Here is a 20,265-nt window from a genome sequence, read left to right on the forward strand (position 1 = left end):
GTTCTTTCTTGAATTTATTTAAGCTATCAAATTTCACAATAACAGATGGAAGTTTGTTCCAGCAATCAAACAAATTTTGCACATCTATTCTGTGACTGTTTTTTCCTCAATTTAAATTTATCCAGACAAGCATATCTGTTTGTTTTGTGTGTTAAACTTCAGTGCTACTTCTCAGCCCATCTGCCTAATTTTTCTGGATCTTGTTACAGTAGTATACCCTGATTACTATCATTACCCAGCCTTGCCAACCTTTATATCATCTGCAAACTTAGACATTGAGCCTGATATGCCTTGATTAATATCATTGATAAATATTGAAAACAGTAAGTTTACTGATGAAATAAACCAGTATTGTTTGTGACCACAAAATGTCTGACCTGTATGTAATGTAATTTTATTCTGGCATTTATCCTTTTTGCATTCTCGAACAAACATGACAAAAAAATTGTTAACCATCCTAAACTAGTATTAGGAATCTTCAAATAGGCCTCTGGGGTTGGGAATACTCATATTCATAATAATTACACAATACACCAACCGATGTTATAAATAGCATTATGTTTATTAAAATAATGTTGTAAATAAAATTCCAATAAAAACTGATAAACTGACTGTACAATATAATATGAATTTAAACTGCAAAGAATTATTTATAATAAAACAATGTAGATGAAACACAGGATGATAAAAGTGCTAAAATAACCGTAGCTTTCAGAGGCATCCGCCTCCTTTTTCAACAGTAAGGCTTATTGTATGGCACATCCTTAAATATTAGCAGGCTTATGGTTCTCAGCATGTGGTTCTACAGGAGCATGGGCAACGCTCTCCCCATGTGCACTGGAACCGGAAATGGCTCTGGAGCATGCCAGGTGGAACCGCTCATCCTGTCCAAGAATCACTGGCTGGAAGAGGGGATGAATGCGGATTCCCCTGTCTCTATTAATGGTATTGTTCTCATAGGAACAAATCTGCAAGCTCCCAAGCCACTTGCGGTCCCAAAATCTGTGTGCCCGGTTGACGATAACAGGCATGCTCCCGAGCCACTTCCGGTTCCAGTGCACATGGGGAGAGCGTTGCCCATGCTCCTGTAGAACCATGTGCTAAAAACTGCAAGCCTGCTGATATATAAGGATGTGCCGTACGATAAGCCTTTGTGTTGAAAAAGGAGGCAGATGCCTCTGAAAGCAATGGTTATTTTAGTGCTTTTGTCATCCTGTGTTTCATCTACATTGTTTTATTGTAAATAATTCTTTGCAATTTAAATTCATATTATATTATTGTACAGTCAATTTTTCAGTTTTTATTGGAATTTTTATTTTATTTACAACATTATTTTAATAAACATAACACTATTTATAACATCAGTTGGTGTATTGTGTAATTATTATGAGTATTAGGAACATTACCCCAGGGGCTCATATCTGGCGAGTATGGGCTTGGCAAACCCAGGGTCCTCAGCCTCTCTCTCTCTCTCTCTCTCTCTCTCTCTCTCTCTCTCTCTCTCTCTCTCTCTCAGGGTTATGCAGGAATTTCTTTTTTTGACAGGTGCAGCATAAGCCTTAGGCTTCCTTGTACCATATGGCTAATAATAATATAAATGGAAGTGCTTTTTTTTTTTTTGCATGATAGTTTTAAAAAGCATATGTAACTGTTGTTTTAATATGTATTAATGATTAATTTCAATCTTGTGAAATAGTCGTACACTATTTGTTGTGCAAAAGGCACAAGTGAATGGAAATGAACTATAAAATCCAAGTTAAAACTAAACACATTCTCTCCACCTAAATACCTCAGGGGCTCCCATCTGGTGAGTATGGGCTTAGCACACCCAGGGTCCTGAGCTGGATATCATCATTCTTCTCTTTCTTGGTGATTCCTTTTTGTCTCTCTCTCTCTCTCTCTCTCTCTCTCTCAGGGTAACTCGGAGTTTTTTTTTTTTTTTTTTTTTTTTGCTGATGCAGCATAAGCCTCAGGCTTCCTTGCACCATATGGCTAATAATAATAATTATGCAAAATTCTTTGTTCATTGGTTTTAAGTAATAATTGCAAAAGAGGTCTGGTTAACTTAACAATAATACACAATTATGATAACGCTTTGAACTCACTTTTGGGATACATTTTTTTCAAGGCTTAGAAATGACCAGACAGATGTTCTAATCAGATTGGTAAGAAAACTTTTGAGTTAGACCTGACTAGTTACTAAAAAAAAAGAAAAAAAGTACAATTTCACATACAAGAAATAATTTTTACCTAAGTTCAGTCAAGTGTTTTCTCTCCACTGTGTAACTTGACATATGCATGCGCACATCGGAGACAGCATATCTGTTAATTGTTTTTGTTTGTATTTTTGCACTACATTTGTCATGGTCAACTCTAGTTTTATTCCTGGTCCTAAGATTTATTTTAAAAATCCATCCTTTATATTAATATGAATTTTCTTTAAATGGATTTTTCAATTTTCAAGGGATGGAAAATGAGCCATTATTTCCAAATCCAACTGACAGGCCTTTGTTTGGAGTATCAAACAGAAGGGTGAGTTGTAGTAGTTGACCTTAGTAATAAAAGACAATTATGATATAAACTTTATAGAAGAATTTCTGCTTTTTAAATGCAAACAACCTGCTCAAGTGTTAGATACTGATTCAGAGTTTGTAATATTTTTTATATCATGTCAATTTTTTGTTAAAAATACAAAAATATATACTATTTATAGTGAAATATATATACAGTTGAACTCTTGGTTATAATGAGCATCAAGGGACCAACAATTTCCTCGTTATAACCATTACTGACTATATCAGTGAGTTAAATCTACCCCATATATATAGATATATATTTTTTTAATTCTCAATAATTTGATAAAAAGATTAATTTCAAAAAACTAAAGAAATTTTAGAGAGAAAAAAATTAGTATATACCTACATATTATTTGTATGTAGGTATATACTAATATCCGTGTATTCTGTTTTTAAATTGATCCAGCCAACCATTGTTACATAAAATTGTAGTGTCCAAATCTTTTAGCAAATTTTTTTTTCCACTTTAGCCTTCAAGATCAGGCCATCTATTGAAAATCCAGCACTACTTTGTGTAGTGAACCTTCACTAATGTTTATAACCTCACACTTTCTAAATTTATTTTTTATTATTTTTTTTTTTTTCGGTTATGTTCTTTTCCAGTGCTGATATGTAAACATGTTTATTCTTCCATAATGCCAATACTGTTGAAGAGGACAAAAATATTTTACACTTCAACGCTTTTTTTTTTTGCACCACATTCTAACTTGTGAATAATTTCAACTAGAAGTTCCAAAATAAATTTATGGTTCAGTGAATACAAGACTATCTGTAAATAGGGTAATGCGACAAGCAGAACACCAATGCACTATTTTGTAGTCCCCAAAAGGACAAGGTCATAAACCAGCCGCTAATCTGATGCGGGTGGTCATAAAAGCTGAGTCGCCCTTTTCAATTTTGTCTATTCCAAGAACTGTTCCCCCCCCCCCCCGACTGCTGGAGCAATTAAGAACGTTTGCGTAGTTACCAAAATATGTTTATGGTATATCTGTGTAGTATGCTCGTTATAACAGCGAGTGATTGTATGGGAATACATATAAATTAAAATCATTATGGCTTTTTGCTCATTACAGCCGTGATCTCATTATTTCCTTGCTCATTATGACCAAGTTCGACATATTTCAAAATTGTTTACATTTGGATATGTGTATCAAAATTTGTATGAAATTAGCAATGCATCAGCTCTCACAAATTATGTAAGATGTTTTCTGTTTATTTCTAGGTACATTTTTATATATGGTGATTTTACCATATTTGTAAATTGCATACCTGGTATGTACAGTTTATACATTTTAATCAGTTTTTTTTGCTAATGCAAATTCTGTTTTGCTTATGGCATTCATCATACACAGTATATATGCATTTGTAGAAACCACTATTTTAGACCCTGTAGGTGCATCCCTGTAAGTGTGGCAACTTTTTTTTTTTTATGTAAACCCCAAACACGAGAGGTATTAGAACCTATAGTACCGTGCTTGGGTTGGAGGTTGAGAAGACGAAAGAAGATGTTTGTTGACATTGGACTTGAACTTCTGTAGATTGTAATTTTCAGGAAATACGTATGAAGGTAGGTTGTTCCAGAAAACACCAGTTGAATGAATAAACTGAGAAAGATGAAAAGTTGGTTCTGTAAGTTTGAAGTTGGCTGGTGGCGACATGTGTTCAGACTGTTTTGACACACACACACACACACACACACACACACACACACACACACACACACAGAGAGAATATTTGTAATGTGCTTGTGCCAAGAGAGATTATAAGAGGGTAATCCCCAAAAGAGATATCATTTTGCCTAGAAATTGGAGTGTCACTAAAGATAAGCATAGGAGCAGAAGAATCCTTTTTGCGAGATACAAGACAAGACTGAGTTTTAGAACGGTTGAAATCAACTAAGTTGTCTTTGCCCCACTGAAGATCGGCATTTAAGGAATTGGTAGCAGATTTTCGAGAAGTTGAAGCTGATTGAGCAGACAAGATTTCTCAAAATGGAAAGTGGAATGCAATGTGCTATCATCGGCAAAACAATGGATAGGATTTCCAGTCAATGGAAGGTCATTAATATACAAGAGGAAAAGAGTGGGGGAACGAACTGAACCTTGGGGACACCAGCATTAGTGGAGAAGTTAGAAGACAGCCATCTACCATCACCCTCAGAAAGAAAACTGGATAACCAATTACTAAAAACAGTTGGCAAACCATAAGATGAAAGCTTGTTTAGAAGACCTTTATGCCAAACACGATTGAAAGCCTTTGAGATGTCAAGAGCAACTACTCGAGTTTCGCCGAACCTCTCAATTGAATTAGTCCATAAATGGGTAACATAAGCCAGAATATCACCAGTGGATCGACACTGACGGAATCTATACTGGTTATCGTTGATCAGACGGAAGGTTTCTAGGTAGTTTAAGAATTGGCGGTTAATTGATTTCTCCATTACTTTAGAAAGAGTAGAAGTAATTGCAATGGGACGATAATTGGATGGGAGGGATTTGTCACCCTTTTTAGGAACTGGCTGGATATGAGCAAATTTCCAAGCAGAAGGAAAAACACCTTTGGAATAAAAGTGAAAAAAGGCGGCAAAGAATAGGAGTAAGTTCAGGAGCACAGGTTTTGAGAACAAGTGAAGAAATACCATCGGGACCTGGAGCTTTCTTAGCATCAAGATTTGTCAAAATCCTTATGACATCCTTTTGACGGAAGACCACAGGAGGCATTGAACGGATCGTGTTGGGAATGGTGCGAGGTGTTTTACCAAGATCATTAATACATGAGTTGGAAGAAAAATGGGATGCTAGCAGGTCAGCTTTATCCTTAGCTGAAGTGACAACAGAACCATCTGGTTTGGGCAGAGGTAGGAGCAGAGATGGGCAAAAGTTGCGGCCAATAGCTTTGGCAAAAGACCAGAATGCTCGGCTACCATTAGGGCAAGAAGCAAGTTTTCTACTCTTAGCCTGTTCAAACTCTAGTTTGGACTGATTAATAACTGCTTTACAATTGTTGTGAACTTTGGTGTAGGCAGAAAATGAAACTGAAGAATTAGAAACAAGAAACAAGCCAATTATGATATGGACCATTCTTCTCTTGGACAGCCTTAACACATTTATTGGAAAACCAAAGTTTAGATAAAGGATGAGATTTTAAAGTGGAGTGTGGGATAAAGGATTCCATTCCTGGAAGAATAATTTCACTGGCACGATCTAAGCAAACATTGACATCAGAAGTTTTGAAACAGTAATCCGACTAAGGAAAAGAAAAGTCTCGCAGGTCATCCCATTTTGCATTCTTGTAATGCCAAACACTAGGTTGGGAATAGCCATGAGATAAAGGTTCCATTGGAGAAGAGACAAACACCAAGTTGTGATCTGAAGTGCCTAAAGGACCTCTCACTTTGACCGTGTACTTAGAAGGGTTGTTTGTGAGAAAAAGATCAAGCGTATTGGCTGTATGATTAGGATTGTCTGGTATTCTTGTAGGTAAATGAACAATCTGTGCAAGGTCATTAGTAATTGCAAAAGCATCAGCATCTTGACCAACTGGGTCGGTGTGACTAGAAAACGGAAGCCAGCTGGAGTTGTGAATATTAAAATCGCCAAAGAAATTTACCTCACTGTTAGGAAAGTTGGACTGGAGAAAGTCAAGTTGCAAAGAGAGGAAGTCAAAGAGCTCCAAGTGATTAGTGGAGTTGGGAGAACGGTAAACACCTTCCTTCGGGGCGACGCTCCTTTTTCGTCTAGTCCGTCTAACTTACAATCTCTTAGGACAAATCCTTGCCCTCGGTCGTCAGGGGCTTTATAACCTCTGGAACTGCAGTGTTGGAATGGCGTTGTGATGAATGATCACAGGGTGTCACCCGATCTCCTGCAATAACCCCTCCTGGTTTGTACTTGTTTAGCTGGTGTATTAGAATATGGGCAGAGAGAATGAGGCGTAGTGTAACACAACATTTATTATAACGAAGAAAACAGGTACACAACACTTCCATTCTGTGTGGGTGATTTGTATAAATTGTGACATGTGTCAATTCCATACAATAATATCAAAGTTGTGAGTAAAATAGTACATTTAGCCCTTCATAGAAATTCTGGGTTCCATCTTATAAAACAAACTCTTCAATTCTTACATTTTGTCGTACACTAGATTGTTCTAGGCCAAATGTCCATAATGCTCATAAACACTTTTGTATTTTACATATTTTAAGGTCAAAAGGAACTTGGGGGTGGCTAAATTTTATGCCCATTTATCTCTCAATCCTTTCTTCATCATCCTTTGAAAACCAGCACTTGATTATACTGCACTCAGTGGGCATTCAACTTTCTAGGAGTATTTTCGGGTACTTATGAAAGCATTATAGTCGTATAACCTATATTGTGTGAACATGTAGTTCATGAGGATCAGGAAAGAAGCATTTAAATTGTTATCAGTTGGTTTTGTTTTTCAAGCTTTACATTCACACGAATAAAATAATGGCTTACCAGTTAAATCACTTGCTCTTGAAATTTGGTTATGCAGCCTCCTTCTCTCCTCCAGCGAAGTCTGGGTGGGGTCCTCTGTCGTTTTTGGATCTTTTATCTCTGGTGGTCTCTCTCTCTTCCTCTCTGCTCCTCCCTGATCTTGCCTTTGTCTCTAGCTGTTCAACTGCGAAAAGCCAACTCCCATCTGCCAGAAGCCTAGCTCGCCAAAAGCCAAGGCTGACTCGCAAAAGCCCCCTTTTGGGCCCCCAATTCTCTTATATACCTCACACCTTTGCTCTACTTTTCCCCAAAAGATTCTCCTTTCATTGGCAATGCTAAAATAAAAGGATTATTCACTTCCTGTGAATGGTAATAAAGGAAGTTGTAAATATGGAAGAAAACCGTTCTTTTGGTTATTTGAGCTTGCGTCATAGCCACGAAGTGACCATAGCAGGGTATATTCCTCCGATGTGACCATTTTTGTTAACGGTCCCACGGTCCTATGTGGGCTTCGCTATGATCATAAACATCTTTGTTTGCTGTTGTTGACATGGGAACCAAAGATCTTACTGTCCTTCCACCCACGTTTTTAATTCCTATTAAAAGCAAATGCAAGTTTCTGGTGGTTATGGTAATCCTTGCCTTCTCGTTGGCTCTTTCACATTTTCTCCTAAATAATTCTTATTTCGCCTTCTCCCCGGTCGGCCGCACGTGTCCGCAATTGAGGGACAGGGGAAATTTCTGCTAAACGCCGGAGCATTTGTACTCATTCCCTACAACCATGGGTTTGTCTTTTCTCTTGCTTAATTATCGTGGGTTCCGATCGAATACGGTTTTTGACAATTTTGCCTAAATATCCCAAGATATAGTTTTATTGATAGAGTAGCTAATTAGTTTTGCTCAATCGTCGTGAGCTGAGAATTTCTCAGTCTCACAACCCTCTAATTTGGCTGTCTTTTTTTTGTCTTGATTATGCGGAATGGTGTCATTTCCTAAATGAGAATTTTTTTGATATAGTTCTGAACTTTTTTTTCAGAAGTTTTTACAATCACTTTGTAAAAAAAAATAAATAAAAATGCAAATGAGAACATTATTGCAGGAAGTATGAAATGGTAGTGCAACATGGAATTTTTACTCAACAGAATTATTTTCTCCCCAAAATAATGATTTGAGGAAGACCATATATCATTTGACACATTAAGTTTTAAGAAAATTGAGTGTAAGAAAGTTCTATTATTTTTTGTTATTTTAGTATTAGTTGTGTCAAATGATGCAAGAAAGTAAGCTTTCTTGCATAAAAAAAAATAAACTTCCATCACCTGCCCATCCCCTCTAATAGTTTGTCTAGTTCATTCTGGGAATTTATTCAGAATTCCCACTGGCTGAAGGCAAACTTCTGCACACCTATCTTTCAATTTGAATTTGTCTTCTCGTGTGTAGCCTAAGCAAAAGGAAAGATTCAATCAGTATTGAGTTTACTCAATCTGTTCAAAGGCCTTAAACACTTCAGTCAGATCTTGCAGATGCCTGGTCTCCAGATGCTGCAATTTGCAGAACTGAAGCCTTTTCTTGGTTAGAGCAGCTACCCTTTTGTACCCCTCACTAATCTTATTACTCTTCTCTGCACCCATTTAACGAGAGCCACATTCTTGTAAAATGAGGTTTCCAGATCTGTATGCAGGCTACTCACCTTATCCCTGCTGGCAAAATTCTTGTATATCATTGACAGAATCCTCTCAAGCTAACTGAGCAGCCCATCTGCATTTCTCAGATGACTTCATATCTGACTGAAAAATTACCCCAGGTCTTTTTCATTCTTCACTGCCCTAAATGTGGTACCACATTGATGGAGTTGGTAGAATTTTTCTTTTCCTTTTCATCATATTTGTGTCCTAATACCATCAAAATTAGGCATATCAAACATGAGCTGTGTGCAATCCATTTGCTTTGTTTTGGTGGTCCTCACTGTAGTAGCACCTTCATCTAGTGAGGTCTGTGTGATTCAACTTCTCTAATCCTGGCAGAAAAGACTGTGTATAATTGAGATATAAGCCGATATATGTACATTGACTTCATAACCATTTGAAGTTAAGAATCATTTTGTGTTTTCTAACTTGTGATTAAGAGGTATTGTTACAAAACTCAGTTAGTAAGAGTGTCTTCATTCAAACCAGGAAATTGCCTAGTTATGTCTTTGTGTAGTGTATTTCTAAAATTCTTCTGACTGTTGTTAGTAGCTGAGCATGAGATCAAAAACCAGCACTTATTTTAGTGGGTTTTTTTTTGTGTGTGTGTGGTGTTTTCAATAAAATGGTTAAATTTGAACTCCTGGTTAAAACAACTAATGTTGACATAATAGGGCTAAGAGAAACGTAGTAGCATCCTGAAATTGGGGACGATGAGTTCTACTATGGCAAGTATAATGTATTTAGGAAGGATAGGGAAAATAGAAGGGGTGATGGTGTCATGCTGTCATACTTCCTATAAAAAGCAGCCTGAGTGTGAAAAGAACCTTTGCTGAGTTGAGTAGTTATGCCTGCCAGCATAGAATCAGTGTGATGTGATTTAGCAAAATGCAAAGTCTTGCATTGTGGAATAGTGAGGAAGCAGTACTCTTGATGCTAATTATCAGCAACGATTTTTCATGCATTGAGATACCTACAGATTCTTAATGCAAGAGTATGTCACGCTGATCACTGCCACCCCCAGAGGGTGGCAGTGATCAGTGTGATGTGGAATGTACTTAAAGACAACTACTGTTCAAAGGTAAAGAAAAGGGGTTTTGTAAGGATGACTACAGTGGTCTCAGACAGTTCTAAAATTCTGTACAGTGGAACCATTTGTTGTTACCAACAGAAAATTCTAAATGGGAAGCATTCAGGGAAGTAATTGTAGAAGCTGTTAGGCTTCTCATACCAACTAAGAAATACCATTCCAGGCTTAGACCTAAATGGATGTCACATGAACTGATGAGATTGTGGCAGAGAAGAAAAATGCATGGGATACATAAAAATTATCAGATGATACAGAAACCTATGGTAGATTTAAATTGTCTGTAATAAAGTCATAAAGGAGGTTAGACAAGCTAAGGCAAATTATGAGCATTCTCTGGCAGAGAATGCCAAGAAAAGTTGCAAAAACTTTTATTTCTATTAACAATAGAAGGAAGGGGTTAAATCAAATTGTCCACTTGATGTTGCTGGTTTAACTATTAATGTTCCTGCTAGGTTGCTGAAAAATTGAATAGGTATTTTGCATCTACATTCATGCATAAATTCTTCAGGGAGGGGAACGCTAGAAGTTCATCAAAATCTAACCTGGCTAAATGATTTGATTATAATCAAGAGGAAAGTGGAAGAGATTGTTGGAGTTTTAACATTAATTTAAAAAAAAAAAAAAAAAAAAAAATGCCAGGGGTTGATGGGATCTATTCAGTTATATTAAGGGAGGTATAATTTTGATAGCATCTTTGGATTCAAGGAAGATCTCTATGGACTGGAGATGTACAAATGTATCCTCAATTTGCAAAGGAGGATCAAAGGGTCACAAAATCGTTTAGCTCCCTGTTAGTGTTTGATAAACTTCTGGCATCCACTTTCCTAAGGAATTCATGTCAATGTAGATGCAAAATACTCATTCAGTTTATCAGTACCTTGAGCAGGATCAAAACAATCAAGCTGCTGATATCAAGTGGACCAATTTGATTCATCCCCTTCCTTCTAGTGTTTACATAAGTAAAGTCTTTGTCGAAGATTTCTCGTAATCTGCCTTTGCTTGCCTAACTTTATTACAGTCCAGTTTATATCTACCATAAGCTTCTGTGCCAACTTATTTATATGCATCCCGTTCATTTTTCTTCTCTGCCACGAGTCTCATTAGTTCATCTGACATCCATTTAGGCTTGTACCTTATAGTATTTCTTAGTTGGTGCAAAAAGCTTAGTAGCTTCTCTTATTAATACCTTGAATGCTTCCCATTTAGAATTTGCTGTTGGCAATGTTATCACTTGGTCCCACTGTATAGAATTTAAAAACTGTCTGAGACCACTGTAGTCGCCTTTATAAAAGCAAAAACCTTTTCCTTTATGGTAGTTACATCTTTAAGTCCCACATCACACTGATTGCACCCAATACACTGATTGCTGCCACCTAGTGGTTTTTTATCATGCAGATTCTCAATGCATGAATAATCACTGCTGATAATTGTATCAAGATTATTACTCCCTGTTGTTTTTCTTACATGCTGCTGTAGTGAACAATCATCCAATAAATACACAAAGAAGTCTTGTTAGCGCGTGAGTGACCAATTCAAGTTCCAGTCAATATCTGGAAAGTTAAAATCCTTAAGACATTCTGGTTTACTGGCTTCCTTCTATTTCTCTGTATGGTTGTTTGTTATTGTCATTAGGCCTATAACACACTCCTCATTTTTGCTCTCCCAGTGTATATGTCCCTCCAAACTGACTCAACATTGCACTGGCCACCCATATCAACTGGATGCACTGCTTTAGATTTTGTGCTTCTTAACTAAGAGCATAACCCACCTCCTTCTCTCTATCCTTTCTCTACACACCGTAGTCTCCATATTCAAATTCTGCATATCTTGATGTCTTGACCAGTACTTTATTTATTTATTGTGCTCCTAGCATTGGTATATGTGCAAATATACATGCACCTATTCTTACTCTTAGTTACCCTAATGCAGCCTGTGTATTTGTTTCATGGTGACTCCCAGCAGTTCTTGAAATCCCCATCACCTTACTTTCCAGGCTGCTGCTTGTTCCAGTAGCAGGGCAAGAATCACTCTCACCTGTGGCTGTTGTTAATCTATTAGTCTGTGTATCCCACCAAGCTAGCAGTTTTCCAACCTATCTAGCACTGACTCGCTAGCATCAGCAAATATTCTTGCACCCTTTCTATTTAAGTGTATCCCATCCCTGTAGAAGCAGTCTGTGCTGTTAACAAGCACAGACTAAGCTGAGAAAAATTCTACTCCATGAACCTTGCACAATCTCTCCAGGGCTGAATTGATTGACAAGGCTGTCATATACTCCCCTCCTGTCATGTCTGGGCAGAATTGCAGACACTTTCAAATATAATCCTTACTTGTGACTTTTTCTCAACGTTGCCCTTTACTTGTTAAGTAAATCTGTAGATCTACTCTTAATATTTCTAGTGTGAATGTGTACAACAATATCACCTTTTGTGCACTTAAAATGATATTTTCTCTACAATGTCATCAACTTTTGCCCCTATCAGACATACCCCAGTTCTATTCCACTCTAGCAGCTAAAAGCTTGATAAACCTCTAGTTTAAATCCTTTGAGGGCATCCACACCATTCTTCAAGCTCTCATAAAGGCTCATATCAGCACTGAGTTGTATCCTTGCACTCCTTACATGAAACTGAAAGATTTGATAGGGCAAGACATGACATTGCAATATCATGTTCTGTTCCAGATAATTTTGGTATGTTTTATTGACTTTTCAGTCTGACCATTTATCGAACTGGTGGCAAACCCCCAGGGGTCACGAAAGTTTCACGGGATTTGCACTGAAAATTCTGTAATGGCATCTGCTTAGATTACATAGGTATAATTTTGTAAATTAAAAAGTAGTTTGATATTAATTTATGCAGTTCAGTTCAAAATTTGTATGTAGTTGTGGTTTAGGTCACGCACCCCTACATAGCAAGCATGTGTGACAAGATGTTAGTGGTGGGGGGTTGGGGGCAATGTGTATTGCACTGTTTGGCTGTGGTGAAAGGGTTATAAAAATAACTAATAATAAACAAACTTTAAATAATATATGAAGTAAATTGCCAATGAAAGAAACATCTCCCACAATTCCTTTTAATTGGTTTACTATCTTACAGTATATAGTGTTAAATGTGTTCCTTACTAAAAGTTTTCTTCCCTCCCATTCTCAAAGACCATTATTACGTATAGGTACTTAATAATAATTTTATATTATGCAATATTGCTTATGAAAACATAGTACTGGAAATATTTTATAATAAAAATTCAGAATTATATGATTGCAGAGGATATAGGCTTAGTGGTTCACGATAAAAATATGTTGAAAGGGGGTTGCGAACTGCTGAGAGGAACTGGGTTAAGAACCAAAGGAAAAAAATATTTTCTCAGAATGTACTTAACCGCATTACTTGGTTTTTACCTTATGGGAGTTATTCCGGTAGTGTCCACTTGATCTTGCAGTTGAGCTGCTTATTGTGTACCTCTTGTGTATTGCATTTAGTTCTATTTCTAAGATATTCAAAATTGCAAATATGTCTAAATTGTGGTGGGAAGATGAACTTTCCTTATGTTCAAAGGAAAACAAAAGGTTTATTTTATTTTTTTTGTCAGATCCTGAATATGAAATTATGTAATTACAGCTGACCTGTACCATTATTCAGGGGAGATCTCAGATAGAGTACAGGCAGTTTTTGCTTTAAGAGTTTCCAGGTTAACAAGTTTTTTTTTTTTTTTTTTTCCCCTCTTTCAAGTATCAACAAAATCAAAAATATGAACATTAATTGCAAAAAATGAATGTTAAGCATTCGTAAATACCGCATTTCAAACCACACACATAGCTATACAATACAGTGTACCCTGCTTTACGATATTAGTCCATTACCATTGTATTGTGAAAATATCGTAATGTGAACCAGTAACATTGTTTTTTGGTAATTCATTCTCCAAAGTTCAAATTTTAGCTATATAACTCCTGAAAAGTTTTTATTAGTTACCAATTCAAATCATTAAACACACTAAACTTTCATCTTTATCATATGTTATAAGAACTAATTTTGAACGGCTTTGTGATTATTTTTCTAAAGCACGTTTTTGGAAGTCATGACCATAAAACAATTTGCACTTTCCAGTTTATTGGGCTTTTCTGTTACTGCAAACAATTATAAACAGGTAGTAAACTGGATGTTATTGCATTTGTGAAAGTATGAACCAGAGTTGTAATGCTCAAATTTGCAAAAATACTGATAGCTGGAATTCTGTGGGTTTTCACATTATTATGGCAAAATGTGCTTGCCTTTACTGAAATCTTCAGTTGTATAAAAAAACAAATTTTCGGAATCTTTTTTTATTATTTTTTTTAAGCTTCGTAAACTTTTTACTCCACACAAATCGTGTTAGTTGCAATTTTTGCATTCTCTTAAAAAATGCTTCTGCATGCTATTGAAATTTATAAAGAGAAGATTTATCTTGGAAAGAAATGCCTCTTGAAGCATTTCTGAAGACTACTTGTGCAGCAAACCAGCGCGTGCCTAGCCAATAATGAGTGATCAAAGAGTGTGCATTTAGTCGATGATGATGTTGTTGTTTGGTTTTTAGGAGCATTAGCAGCTAAGGCCATATTGCTCCGGTGATATGCGGTGGTCATTCCCTGACCTTTCCGCATCCTCCATATTTGGTGGTCACGGGCTCGAACCCCGGTCTAATCAAGAAGTGTGTGCTACGCACTGCTGCTCCTGCCCACCTGGCTATGGAAGCACCCATGATGATGATGAAGAATAAACATTCTTTAACATTTGTAAGTCGTAAATAATTTCTCGATTATAATTTGCTTGATTTTACAGGCTACATTTTCATTTGTTTGGATAAATCAATCATTGTTTAAACAAACTAATTAGCTAATTAATTTCATTGTTGATAACAACCCCTATTTTTAACATTGTTAATGAGAATATATTTCCGCTTTACGAGCGCGCGCTAGGAACGAATTTTCTCTTAAAGTCGAGAACTACCTGTATATCTCGGAAAAATACTTGGGCCCATCTCTAATCATGTTAAAAAGTAGATTAAAATTTAGACATGTTTCCTGGTTCATTACTAAAATTAACAACTTGAGCATAGATCAGTTCTTTTCAAAGATGGCAGGAGATACAAGAAAAATTACCCAAGTAATTTTGAGTGGGTAAAGCTCTTTAAAATATAGCTAGGAAGTTGATAGTATATAACAGAACCTATGATGCTCAATATGTTCTACGTCGATATCAATATTTGTAGAAGAATAAGAGAAATTTACCTCAATATGATACGTAGAACAATTCCGTATGATACTCGCCAAAAGGAGAGTATCATATAGAAGTGAGTATCGTACGGAATTGTTCTACGTATCATATTGAGGTAAATTTCTCTTATTCTTCTACAAATAGCTAGGAAGTAATTCTTATCTACTCATGCTTCCAAATTCGGGGGTTGGGGGAAAAAGGGAAATACATATACAGGCAACCCCTGTATAACACAGTACTTCTTCTACGATGCGGTTTTGCTCTAATACGATTGATAAATTGCGGCACTCTTCGCATAACACGGTTAGAGAATGGCTGGAAAACCTTGCATAACACTGTATTTTTGAGCTTTTATGCTGGAAAACCCTACTATTATGTTGGATATAATTTTTCGAAGTTTCCATTCCTTTTTGTGAATCCCCACTGTTGATGCGCTAGTCGTTATCGCCTACAAAAACAATTAGTTTCCGGTTTCTTGAGCTTTTCTGTTAGCAAAATAAATTATAATCGGGTAGTAAATTTGGTCTTATTGCATTTGCGATAGTTCTGATAGCTGGAATTCTGGGTTTTCGTGTTATGGCGAAATGTTTCCCCTTCCATGAAATATTCAATCACATAAAACACATCAATAAATTTTTCAGAAACTCTTTACTCCGTATCTCACTTGAGTATGTTGTTTGTTGCAACTTGTGCATGCCATGTTATTTATTAAAGTGGAAAAATCTAGATTTCAAAGTTTTTATTACTATTGGATAATGCACCAGTCCATCTAAAAGGTTTGTCATCTGAATGTTGAAGTAATGTTCCTATCACCTAATACAACTTCTTTGATTCAGCCATTAGATCAAGGCATTATATCTACCTTTTTTAAAACTCATTACATCAGAAAATCGTTACAATGGAGTTTGGAAAAATTTGATTCTGATCTGTTGAAGTGATGGAGACAAACTTTTTTTTTTTTTTTTTTCCCAATTGTGGACTGTATCGGAATCGTAGCTATATTGCTCAAAGAAGTAAAACCGTCAACATTAAATGAGTGTTGGAAAAATATATGACCAGAGTCAGTTCATTCAGGAAATAGGTTGAATCGGTATGATAGTAGAACTTGCTAAGTCAGTAGAAGGGGGAAGGTTTTGATGATATGACTACTGAAAACGTTCAAGAATTACTGGTAGCAAAGAGGCTGGTGAAGTGGATATGGTGGAAATGGCATTGGAGGTAAACTAAATCAATTCAGAGGATGATAGGGCAGTTAAATTCTGAAGTTCCAAATTTTACACCGAAAAGCATACTGGAAGGCATAAACTTAGAGCAGTGAGAATCTTATTTTAAATGCAGATCCTACTGAGCACAAAGTTCAAAAGGGAGCTTCAAAAATGTTTAGCTCCATACAAAGAAATTTACAAAGATCTATCAAGCAAAAGCAAAAAAAAAAAACCCAGATTACTGATTTTTTGAAGAGAGCAAAAGATACACGAAATCTAGATGCTGCAGAAGAAAGTTCAGAGGGTGATATTCTGCAATAGACAAGTTCTTTTGATTGTGCTTAGCAGAGATGAAGAGGAAGAAAATTTAAATGAACGTACATTATCTGACCTACATGTGTTCATTCAGGAAATAGTTTGTAAGATAAGACGTTTATTCAGTTATTACTATTTAAGTTACTACTATTATAAAAAAATAAAGTTAAAATATTTAGTTATTACTATTATGAAAATTAAGTTTCCGGTAGTTTTAAAAATGGTGTATTTTTGTTAGGTTTTTGAACGTAAACCCCTTTTTTGTACTAGTTCTTAGTCTTGTATAACACTGTTTCGCATTACGATATTTTGTAGGAACCAAACTACCATGATATAAAGGTAGGTGTGTGTGTGTGCTGTGTAATTTATTTTTTCCTCCTTCCTTGATGCAGAATATCTTCATTATCTATGTATTTCAGGCATTGTTTGATTCTAATGCTGTTTAGAATTTAATTAGTTGTCTGGTTATAAAATATTGATGCCCCTCTTGCCTGCATGCGTGCCCTGTTTCTTGTATTTGTTTCCAATAAAATTTACTATAGGATCAACCATATGGCTGTCTGCACCATAATCTACAACAGGTTATAAGATGGAAAGATTCTACTTGAAGAAAAGTTTGAAACAATGCTCATCAGGAAAATAAAAAATCAAAAGGCAGTTAATGTATATACATGACATCACCGATGTGTATGATAAACCAGAATGGTGTTAGAGTATTATCCAGTCCAAGACCCTAACTTGAAGTAGAATCACCAATTTTGAAATGGTGACTTGAAGGGACTTCGTTCTTGGACCACTATGAATGAGACATGTAGTATCCTCTATAACAGTATAGTGCAAGGGTTCTCAAACTGATACTGCAACCCCCCTGAAATGATAAATCACTTTAGGGGGTTGCAGTATGAGTTTGAGACACCCCCTCCAGGTGGGCAGGAGCAGTAGTGCTTAGCACACTTCTTGATTAGACCGGGGTTCGAGCCCCCGTGACCACCAAATATGGAGGATGCGGAGAGGTCAGGGAATGACCACTGCATATCCCCGGAGCAATATGGCCTTAGTTGCTGATGCTCCAAAAAACTAAATAACAAAACAGACCCCCCCCCCAAATGAATAAAGGTAATTATTTCACTTGAGTTGGACAAAATATAAACAATACCACTTACTGTTAATTAAATTAATTTATATATCACAAATTATATAGTTTTAAAAAATACATTTTTTTTTGAAACAAACAATGATGAAATTTATAACCTGAGGGAAGAAAATGTTGCTCCCCCTTCCTTTAAGTTGCTCACAACCCCCTGGGGATAGTTAACCAATCTCAGCAGGTGTGTGTTATACACACACAGTCAGACCTCTATATAATGAAATCAATTGTTCCCTTGAAACGTTATAAAGAAATATAACCTTTCCAACAATGAAAAATACAAAATTCAGAAATATAGTAAAAGATGGGAAATCAGAAATAAGTGGGAATGAATAAATTTTCTAATATTTTTAAAAGAATTAATTTATTAATACATACATATTAAGAAATAACTACTTACATGATGGGCACAATGTATTAGTATACGTTTAAGAATTATGTTGTGAAATATTTTTTTGTTGTACACTGAATTCTACTGTACACTGTTCATAAAAATGTTTTGTATTTGTTTAAACGCTCAAATATATTTTCTGTTACATTTTCTTCCTGCTGAAGGACTCTATGCAAAGTTTCAAAACCCTGACAACATTTCTTGTTTGGAAGGTTTAATTGCCCTTGTTTTCATCCAGCTCATTGTTGATATTGTCACTAGTTCTTTAAATATGCTCCAAAACTTTGGAGTCACTCTGATATTCAGCTGCTATGACATCATTATCAACTCCTAAAAATTCAAGAACAATTTCTTTACTGATCAAAACTTGCTTGGAACTCTTTCCAAGATTGGCAATGTCTTGTAGCTGTTCATCCTCTCATCACTGTTAAATTAGCATTTTAGCAAAACTTTCTTTTGCGATACAGTTCTTAATTGTTGTTCTGTCACATCTTGACAGTACGCTTTTGCCAACTTCGATATGCACATCTGCAATTTTGTAACAGAATCTATAGTTTGGTTGGTTTCTATTCTCAACATATTTTTTTTTCTGTATGCACCATCAGTTGTGCATCTTAAAATCCCTGAACCATTGGCTGCAGTTTAGACAAGGTATTCGAAGGGAAGAAAACAAGCTTCACACTTGTAAGCTTTGAAATTACCAAGTGAAGGTGGGCAGGGCAGTCGATGAGATTTTTCTGTTTTCTTTCATCTTTCTATCAAAATTTAAAATCCTGCTCAAACTTCACTTGTCATCCAAGATTTCTTTTGTTGTAGTTGTAGTTTACTCGTTTGAAACATCGGGGTTGTTTACTTTTGCCTATTACCAAAAGCTTAAATTTTTCATTACCAACCATATTTGCACCAAACGAGTAATTCTCTCCTTACTGTTTTTACCACCTAACCTTTAAAAGTCAGTGTCTTGTTCAGCAAACATTTAAAAAATGGATGTATTTCATCAATGTTGAATATGTCTTTGGGCTTGTAGTCCTCCATAATTTTTTTCAAAACTGTTTCTTTCCAATGGGTATAGTCTTCTTCGATTGCAACTCCACTTTCGTCAGATAACTTTTTCGAGTAAGCCATGAAATTTGTCTAGCAAACCAGAACTGGCTTGGAATGTTTTATGTCCCAGAAAAGATGTCTCCATAGCCTTTTCTTTTATTAATGGCCCTGATATTGGCACATCTTGGTCTTGAATCAACTTCATCCCCTTAAAAACTGCTTCATCTACAGCTTCACAAAGACATAATTTCAAACGCTTCTGACACTGTTTCCTCAAACAGTTTGAAAATTGAAACAGTTGTTCAGAATGGTTAACACGCTACTCGCAGGAATACCAAATTTTAAAGCATTTTCATTTTTTTTTTTTTAATGCCCTGATCTACACTATTAAGCACTTCCACTTTTTCACACTACACTCAAGGATTTCCTCTTAGACACTAAGGTTACTTGCACAGCAGCTAAAACAAAACTGATTTAAGGACCAGTTGTACCTACCATGTAAACAGAGACAGGTGAGTGAAAGTGAGTGATTCATTTCTTCGAAACAAGAGATGAATTTCTGAGATAAAGGAAAATCACTCTCGCCTTAGTGTTTATGCGGAAACCATTTTCAACATGATGACCAAGGGGAAATCAAATGTTCACTACATAGAAAAATTGGCTATATGGAAGTTCATTAAAGAGAGGTCAGACTGTGTGTGTGATAATGGGTTAAAAAGTGGTGGCAAAGGAAAGATAAAATAAAGATATGACAGATGCACCCGAGTGCGCAAAGCAGCAACAAAGGATGCAAAAGTTTATATATGCGAGGTGGAATTAAAGGTCTGATAAAAAGTACGAAGATGGAAGCATTACACAAAATGCCATAACTAATAGAAGGATAGCAGAAATAGGAAATATTGTAGGTGCGAAAAAGAATGTGGATGTTCTATATGTTATAATGAAATAAGCAAAATTATAGGCTGAATTGAAAAGCCAATTAGAGAGGAGGGAACTGTAAAGCAAAAAATGATTGAATTAATGAGTAGTAGCAAGCATCAGATATGGGTGGGTAAATTTGGTTATAAGTTGAAAAGGGGTAGAGCAAATATAAAATAAGA

At 36.0% G+C, this 20,265-nt stretch overlaps 1 protein-coding gene across 1 annotated transcript in view; it reads left to right on the plus strand.

Moving 5' to 3' along the window:
- The window catches only part of LOC150078162 (transmembrane protein 243-like), a 79,060-nt gene that overhangs the window by 27,213 nt on the left and 31,582 nt on the right, over positions 1 to 20,265 (plus strand). Inside the window, exon 2 of the mRNA XM_090385126.1 lies at positions 2,465 to 2,532. Within this exon, the coding sequence (XP_090241252.1) occupies positions 2,467 to 2,532 (66 nt within the window). The 5' untranslated portion in view covers positions 2,465 to 2,466. The remainder of the gene's footprint in view (positions 1 to 2,464; positions 2,533 to 20,265) is intronic.

Source organism: Mastigoproctus giganteus, chromosome 11 (genome assembly GCF_048544385.1).
Source record: "Mastigoproctus giganteus isolate SK-2022 chromosome 11, ASM4854438v1, whole genome shotgun sequence".
In the NCBI taxonomy this organism is placed as follows: Eukaryota; Metazoa; Arthropoda; class Arachnida; order Uropygi; family Thelyphonidae; genus Mastigoproctus; species Mastigoproctus giganteus.